The following is an 8,985-nucleotide window of genomic DNA, read 5'->3' as shown; positions in this document are numbered from 1 at the left end:
GAAGGCCGTCTTCCTACCAGGACTCAGGGGTCCCAGGGCTGAGATCTGTATCCACCTCCTTCTCTCCCTCACCAGCACATTCTCTAGGGACTTCAAATTGGCCCAGGTCTTGGGCCACGTAAGATGCTATGGAAGAGAAGTGATAAAGAACTTTCTATGTGCTCTGATCATAAGCAAAAAGAGTGGGGAGATAGTATCCCTGTAGACCGGTATGCTAAGGCTCTATGATTCGGGGGCAGGCGAAGCTCAAGTGGCTTGGGCTGTGGGTACAACAACTGATGACAAGCACACAACTAACTTCTGGTACTCACTTGTGGTTTCTGCATGAGCTCTAGAACAGTAAATGCACATAAGATGGAATTCATTTACAAAAGATAGGCTATGTTTATTTAGAGTCACAAGCAGCTGACTCACTCAGTGTGACTCAACCCACAAGAAGCCATTTCCACTCCACTCCATTCTGAGTCCTAGCGCTGGGGCCGGAGCGGAAGGAGTGCTGCGCGGGCCCATTCACAGGTTGACAAGCTTCTCGTTGAGGGCAATCTGAGACTGCGTGAGATTGGCCAGGTAGGTCACCATCAGTAGGTCCTGGAAGAAAAAGAAAGGAGGGGAGGTTAAGTGAGAGCTGAAGGTAGGAGGAGGGAAGGAAATGCTTGAGAACACTTTCTCATCTCTGAACTCAATGAGAAAAATAAGAAGTTGCATTTGTATTAACCTTTGAATTTAAGCATTTCTTTCAACTATGAATTTAGATAACAAGTCCCAGTTTCAGCAAGACCTGGACCAATGGAATCAAGGAAGGAGAAGGGCATCCCTGAGCACGTGTTCTATCTCTTTCTTCCTCCCAAACTGGAGAGTAAGGGTGGCAAAGGTGAAGCCCAGTCTCCTGTCCAATTCCCTTCACGTCCGTAGCCTGTGCCGTGGTGAGGCAGGGTCGGCACAGGCTCCCAGAAGCCCAGGAGCGGCACTCACGTTGATGTTGCTGTTGAGCATGGTCTCGAAGTCCTCGGGAACGATCTTGGGGACTTGGTTAACCAGACTCATCAAGAAGCGGCCCACAGTGTTGTCAGCGGACACCTTTCCAGACTGAGCACCAAAACAGACGGAATAGGCACAGTTTAAGTCTCGCCCCCGAGACCTGTCACTTCAGCAGACCCCCACCAAGCTAGGATGGATCTATGCCTCCTTCCTGTCCCCGCCCCTCCTCACCAGCACGTCCTCCGCATACTGCAACACTGTGCTGAGGGCATCCTGGATGCGAGCCGACGACCCTGCTACCTGCTGCAAGTCACTTGAGAGTCCAATCACCCGGTTGGTGCTAAAGCAGGTCTTCATGATCAGGTCAACTGCGGGGGTTGGGTTGGGAGGTAGAAGAAATGGAAAACTCAGTGGTTCCATCAGGAAAGAGATGATTTCTAACCATCCTGCTAACTCCCCACTTCCCTCTGGACTCGGTCCTTCCCCTAACTCCCCTGCTCTGCCCTTATTAGTGCTTCTCATGACAGAGCTCAACTTATGTTATCACTGGTTTTGGTCTCATATGAATAGCCATGTAGCCTGTGGTACTGACAATTTCCCACCTTTAACAATTTCACACATAATCCCTTGAATCCCATTTATGTAGAAGAATGAATGATTTCAATTGTTCCTCTTTAACCAACCCAAGGCCCTCCATCCTTGTTAGCAGGCAGTAACCCCTCCATGAAAATGCCAAAGGCGTTGAAAGAGGGCATGGGAAGGTGACTCACCTCCAATGCGCTCAGTGTCATAGTACGCATATTTCACTGTCAGCGGTGTGAACATCACCCCCATGGTCCTCCCCGGGACACCCATTAAAGTGCTGGGGAGAGAGAAGTCAAGGTAAACAAGACGGCTTTGTGAGGGCTTCCATGTCAGGTCCAGGCCAGGAAAGCAATCACACCAAGTGTACAGCTTCCGAGGTTCTGACATAAGAAAGCCTGAACCCCAGAGGTCTCACTTTCTTCCCTTAGCTCATTCCACACACCAATCCCTTGGCCTGTGGGAGGGGACTCAGCTTTCAGACCCATGGTACCTGTGCAACCAGGGTGTCATCTGGCCATGGTATGAACTAGATAGCCTTTTATGCCCTTGTGGCCCAAAACACAGGACACTAAATTTCCCTCGGAGCTTAGACATCCACCACCACAGAAAGAAGAGACAGGACAAGTCTTTTCTGGGATTGAGTCCTCCATCTGCATCTACAGACAAATTTACTCCGGCCACCAGATTAGGTCGGGTGCTAAAGGAGACTCTTTACTGTGCCAGCTAAACACCTCCAACTGGGTCTTGAGGAGCATGAAATAGCTGGAAGGCTACGAAAGTGGGCAACGCTAGAGCTTAGTGGTACCCCACCTGGCCATAAGGACTTGGTACCCACCATCTGTCTTGCTGCATAATGGTTAACTAGTTACATCCCAGTCAGACACAGAAGCAGCACGAAGTTAATCAGCATATGAATGTAACAAATGCCTTCATTATAAACAGAAAGTAGAATCCTTCTAACTCCAAGAGCAGCCCCTGCTGCATGCCACTGCAGCCTTTCCCAATACCCCCAGCAACTAGCACTGTCACCGCCTCAGGATGTCAATACTGTGATGTCATGGTCCTCAAAACTGTACTTAACCCTGGAGAGCCACAAGGACAGCCATTCTCAATGTGTACTACCCTGATCCTGTGCTCAGTTCCAGGGATAAGGACAAACTACAGAGGGCAGCTCAGACAAGCAGTGAACACGGTGAAGGACCATGAACAGAAAACCATGGAAGCTTCGACCACAGGAACTGTGCAGAATTTGCTTTAAAAAAAAAAAAAAAAAAGACTTGAAGAACATCAGCTTGCTCAAATACCTAAGGGGCTGTCCCTTGAAACTGGTTAAGAGCAAGAAGAAATCTGGGGTACAGCTAGGATCAGCGGGTGGAAATTATCAGGATGGATTTTGTTTCAGGGCAAATAAAACCTTTCTGAGGAATGGGCTTCCCTAGGAGGCAGGGAGTTATACCTGCCTGGGCTGGAGGTGGGGTGTCATCTGGCCATGGTATGAACTAGATAGACTTTTATACCCTTGTGGCCCAAGACCCTGGTCACCTGACATAAGCCTTGATGCTCATGCGACCATTCTGGAGGCTCGTGTCCACAGTGAGGTGAATGGGGTTGGGGGCTTCCCGACTGTAGTACTCATGGATCAGCACAGAGTGCTCTGTGATGTCATGGCCTGTGGCGTACCTGGAAAATGAAACACAGTTGTGGACGCATGCCTACATGTGACATCAATATCAACCACAGGCTCTCGAGGTACCACAGTAGTGACACATGGTGACACTCCAAATAATAAAAAAGTAAACTCATAGAAAACTATATCAAATCAAATCAAAAGCTGACTTAGAGCTCTTGAAAAATTTCAAATCACTAGCAAAGCAAAAAAGACTTATTCAGTAAAAGCTATAATTGAAAAGATATTTCTGGCCTGAAAGGATCAGAATAGCCAGCAACACACACTGAATTCACAGCCCCTCGGGGTCACACACGTCAATGCTCTGTCTCCTGAAGACGGAGCACAACATCTAGTCTGGTGGCAAAAGGCCTTGGCAATCGTTGAGACTTTCCAGCCTCCTGTACCCCAACTTACCAGCCCAGGATGAGCTCATTTGGAGAGACTTTCTTGTGCAATTCATACATGTTCTTAGCAAATTCCATGTCAACAGCCACCTAAGAAGGCAGGAAAGGACACTCAGAAGCCAGAAGTTCATAGAAAAATAGGGGTAAGAATGAGAGGCCGCCCACCAGACAGAACAGGCACATGAAGTTTGTCCAAAGGGAGCGGAGCTCTGTGAACTGGAGGAGCTCTGGTTAGGAGCACAGCATGTTGTGTGGGGGAGGGCCCGAAGGGGAGCCGGGCAAAAGAACAGCTACAGACCGCACAGGGGCAGCTCAATCCCACTCACCTCGTCTTCTGACTCATTGTGCGGCACTGAAAAGCAGTTGGTGACTTCCACTGAGTGCTTGTCAACGGTTCCTGTGAGAGAGAATGGTCCCGTGTTATGTGACCTGAAGGCTCCTAACCGCCTCCGACCACTTTCCTCAAGCTTTCCGATAGTCAGCCATCTGGGCCAGGATCATCACCTTAACCATATGATCTCCCAGAAACTTAACCGTGAACCTCCAACACCAATCCCAGCTTTTACCACAAACTTCTATCTACTTCTGATCACTTTATTCCCACTGCACATGTATTTCTCAACCCCACCACAACTGCTAGCCTCGACTTCTGTTTTTTCCTACTCCCATCCCAGGCTTCATGTGCTTCCCTCTCCACCAGGGACCACAATGTTGCTTATACCTGTTAATAGTATCTAATTCCACTTTACTATGGTTTCGCTCCTGAGCTGAAACTATGTCCCCCAAACCCAATGGATATGCCTTCTTTATCTTATTTGACCTCTCAGCAGCATGTAAGACTTGACCACATCAAGGTTTTGAGATAGTTAAGTCTTCTATATTTTCTATGCCAATAGGGCACCCTTCTACTGGAGCATTTATCACATTACATTTTAATTATTTGCATATAAGAGTATGTCTTCATCTTCAACTTAAGGTTAGAATATAACTCATTTTATTAAGCATTTATTTCTTTCTTTTTACAGTAAGTTTATGGGGGTGACACTGGTCAATATGAACACACTACAGGCCTGGTGCAGGATATTCATGCACTGAGGCTGGGGATGGGAGAGAGGCCCTCAGCCCAGCCTGTGCCCTCTTACAGTCCAGGAGCCCTCAGGGGGTGTCTGTAGGACATCCTTAGTGCTGCCTCAGAGGTGTGGTGAAAAGGCTCCCACCACCACTGCTGTGCTCGCCAGCTATGAGCCCAGCTTCTGGCTGAATGGTGCTCCCCTGTGGGAGTGCATTGACCACCATGGGGCAGCTCCTGCATTGAATGTCTGCCCCCAGTGGTCATAGTGACCGGTAGTTCCACCATTTGGTCAATTTGCATATTAGCTTTTATTATATACCAGAGGCCCAGTGCACGAAATTCGTGCCCGAGGGGGTGGGGGTAGTGGTGGTGGTGTCCCTCAGCCCAGACTGCACCCTCTCCAATCTGGGACCCTTTGGGGGATGTAAATGCCTGGTTAGGCCTAATCCCTGTGTCTAAACCAGCAGTCAGACATTCCTCTAACAATTTGGAACCGCTGGCTCCTAACTGCTCGCCTGCCTGCCTGCCTGATTGCTTCTAACAGCTTCTGCCTGCCAGCCTGATCACCCCCTAACCACTCCCCTGCCAACCCAATCTCGACCCCAACTGCCCTCTCCTGCCAGCCTGATCTCACCCCCAATGCCCTCCCCTGCAAGCCTGGTCCCACCCAACTGCCCTCCCCGGTGGCCTGGTTGCCCCCAACTGCCTTTCCCTGCCTGCCTGATCACACCAACTGCCCTCCCTTGCTGGCCTGATCTCGCCCCCAACTGTCCTCCTCAGTTGGCCAATTTGGTTCTGATTGGTCGTTTCTATGTTAGTCAAGTCAAAAGCTCCACCTCCTAGGCAGCCATTGGATCGTCACAGTTGACCAGATTTGGTTCTGATTGGTGGGTTTCTATGCCAGTCAGCATCTCTGGGTCTATCAATGGGGCCTGATCAGAAAGGCGGCCCGGTGGAGACCTGGAGAGAAATGGAGGTGGGGCTGCTGGCCAGGCCCAGAGAGGAAGAGAGGCAAATGCTGATCAACAGCTGCCACAGAGGCTACGGATCAGACCCTGCTTCTCTCTCTGGGCCTGATTCGCAGCCCCTTCAGCAGTCAGTGCTGGGTCACTGCACCTATAGCCATAGCGTCAGTGCTGGGTCGCCATGCAACCCAGTGCTGACTGCAGGAATGACTTCCTCTGGTTGTTGTGAATGTGAAAAGCCCAGGGTTTTTATATATTAGGGTAGGTTTCAGGTATAGGTTTTATGTTACAAGACCTACATATTGTACCAGGTACCCACCACCCAGTCAAATCTTCTCCTGTCCCCTTTGTTCCTCCCTCCCCCTTCCCTTCAGCAACCACCACACTGCTGTTTGTGCTCATGAGTTTCAGTTTTCTATTTCACACGAGTGAAATCATATGGCTCTTCACTTTTTCTGACTGACCTGTGCCCAACAGTCTTACGATACATTAAAAAAACACCAGTAACTACTTCATTTAACCAAATGAAATGTTTCATAAATTAATGTCTGAGGAAATTTGTCCCTACCAAGCAGACTCCATGTGTCATTCTTAAGTAAACATGGCCTCTGTAACACCTCGCACTGTACCATGATGCGTGTCTGGAAGAGCATCTGAAGATTTAAGTTACAGTTGCTCTAACTAGAGTCACTGCAGTTTTGGGGCACTTAGCACAAACCTTGAGTAGAGAATTGATTCTTTGGTTAAATAGCTTCAGTGAATTTGGAAGAATTTTCAGGGCAGCTAAAAGAGCAAGTATTATATTGAGTGCCAAGTCAGGGATGCAAAAATCATTTATTACAAGGTCAAAGCAGGGCATAGTCACAAGAATGCTGTCATGTTTTGGGGCGTTAAGAATAGGGATGGGGAGCGGAAAATATGGGAAGAAGGATTGACACTGCTCACTTTTCCAGGAAACCTGGGAGATGAGTGCAACTTAAAGAAACAAGTAAGGGAGAGCAGGGAAGGTACTTGTGTCAGACTTCGTGTTTCAGACTTCAATGGGATAACACAAAAGCTTGGTGTGAGAAAAACCATAGCAATGTTTGGAAGAGAATGGATTGACATTTCTGGGAGAGGGGGAGGGGGAGGGGGAGGGGGAGGGAAAGGAAGGCAACCAGCAGCTGTTTTGTGGCAGGAGTTAGAAGCTTTCTCTAATAATTTAGATCGCACAGAGACTAAGCCCTGAGGTAGCCCCCAAAGGAACTAGAATTCAGGTAACTTGTCCCAAGGTGTGAGGGATAGATGTCATGGAGTCCACCTACAGATCACGTCCTCTTTGCAACACACGGTCTTCTGTGATAGGACTAGGCCAGTGGTCGGCAAACTCAGAGCCAAATTATCAACAGAGCCAAATTATCAACAGTACAATCATTGAAATTTCTTTTGAGAGTCCAATTTTTTAAACTTAAACTATATAGGTAGGTACACTGTTATCAACTTAATTAGGGTTCTCCTAAATTGGCCTTTGCTAAAAACTCAAGGGGCCAAAGAGCCACATGTGGCTCGAGAGCTGCAGTTTGCCAACCACTGGGCTAGGCTATCCCAAGGCCAGGAGGAAGGAGGAGTGATTCGGCATGTGACTGGAGTGGGTTCACAAAGGTGCCTAAAACCTGTGACTGAGATGGAGCGGAGATGAATCTGGTGGGACCAGCAGACCTCAGAGAAAGGGATAGGTTATCAGTAAGTCCTCTTCAGTGCGTCTCAGTTTTACAAGTTACTTTAACGTAAATAGTGCCCGTCCCCCCAATCTGGAACGTGGGTGGGGAAAGGGTTATTCTCTGCTGCGAAGGTTAAACAATGTCATAAACAGACAACACAACCCTGAGTGTCCACATGGAGACCCAGAGGCAGCTGTGCGGGACCTGGGACAGTGGGGGACCTGGGACTTTAGGGATGAGCATGGGGACACTGAGGGCTGGGGTTACATCAGGCTTACACGTTCAGGAAAGCAGATTATTACAGAAACACTACACGGGCTCCTGCCAAACCTATTTGCTGTTGACAGGGACATCTTTTAACAGATGTCCCACTGGTTAGGAACTTCTCTGCAAACCCCTGTCAGACACAGACTATTATTTAGTCAGTAAAAAAGGGGAGGAAAAACGTGGTCACTGGGCTTCGGGAGTCAAGGGTTTTTGACTTCCTAGCCGGGCTTACTTTTGGAAGACTGGGACTAACCCTACTGGACGTGAACTACTACTGGGAAGCGTAAAAAGCAAACCATCGGGCACAGGACGTTTAATACTTAGCTGCTCCTTATACACCTTATGTTGCCCATAGTGACAGCAACCAGGCCGGCCGGTCCAAGGTCCCTGGGCAGCTAAGCCGCAGCGGGAAGGTGGATGGAGAAACAGGCAAGAGACGAGCGTAGACGGGAGGGAAGGGGAGCGAGACAAAGGGGCAGAGGAGGGAGAAGAGACGTCAGTAGCCGCTGAGCACTCACCCAGCAGAGTCCCGATAACGCGGGCAGCGCCCTCGTTGCGCCGCTCGTAGCTGTCCACGATGGAGGCCAAAATGACCGGGTGCAGCCGGACCACACGGCCGCCGGGGAAGGGGCCCGGGAGAGCCGGCGCGGCCAGCGATTGCGCCGGGGGCTGCGCCGGAGCGGGAGCCGGCGCGGAGGCTGGGGTCTGGCCGGGAGCCGCGGTCGCAGCAGCTGCCGCCGCCGCCACCGGGTCTGGGGAGGAGGCGGGCGCCGGAGTTGGAGCTGGAACCGGAGCCGGAGCAGGAGCCGGAGAAAGCGGTGGAGCTGAGGCTGGGGCCGGGGCCGGGTCTGGGGCTGCGGCTGGGGCCGCAGGAGGGGATGCAGCAGGCGGAGGAACGCTCGCCGGTACTGCCGTTGTGGCCATCTTGTCGAGAGAGAAGGAGCGTGGAGCGGAAGGGAGGAAGCTGGCAGGCACGGATCGCTCGATTGGCTGAGCGCGCACCGCGTGACCAAGGCCTCTGTTCCTATTGGTTACTGAGGACGGTTCTCACGGCGCCACAATTTCCTGCGCTCGGAGCTCGTGCTCTTTGATGTCTGTCCGATGCGCACTCAGTGAGAGCCGAGTCAAATAGTTCCGAACGAACTTGTGACCGCGCTGGAAGAGAATTCATTCAGTGGGACAGTTGCCGCCAGGTGGAGGCAGAGAGCTGCACAAGGGTCGCAATGCGTGTTTCAGACTTCCCTGAGAGAAGGGCTGTCAAAAGTGCCTTTTATTAAAAAGGGCTTTGTGCCCGGACTGGTTTGGCTCAATGGATAGAGCGTCGGCTTGGGGACTGAAGGGCCCC

At 50.5% G+C, this 8,985-nt stretch overlaps 1 protein-coding gene across 1 annotated transcript; it reads right to left on the bottom strand.

Annotated features, from left to right (window-relative positions):
- Nucleotides 1-360: 360 nt before the first annotated feature.
- EIF3F (eukaryotic translation initiation factor 3 subunit F) lies at nucleotides 361-8,599 on the bottom strand. Its single transcript, XM_084894246.1, has 8 exons — nucleotides 8,159-8,599; nucleotides 3,963-4,033; nucleotides 3,647-3,726; nucleotides 3,106-3,243; nucleotides 1,749-1,840; nucleotides 1,210-1,346; nucleotides 973-1,086; nucleotides 361-588 (listed from the first exon to the last, which is right to left on the bottom strand). The coding sequence occupies exons 1-8, from the start codon at nucleotides 8,562-8,564 to the stop codon at nucleotides 511-513; spliced, it is 1,116 nt and encodes a 371-aa protein (XP_084750372.1). The 5' UTR covers nucleotides 8,565-8,599; the 3' UTR covers nucleotides 361-510.
- Nucleotides 8,600-8,985: the final 386 nt, after the last annotated feature.

Source organism: Pipistrellus hanaki (assembly GCF_964339955.1).
Source record: "Pipistrellus hanaki genome assembly, chromosome: 9".
Taxonomy (NCBI): Eukaryota; Metazoa; Chordata; class Mammalia; order Chiroptera; family Vespertilionidae; genus Pipistrellus; species Pipistrellus hanaki.
This window is presented reverse-complemented; position numbering and strand designations above follow the sequence as displayed.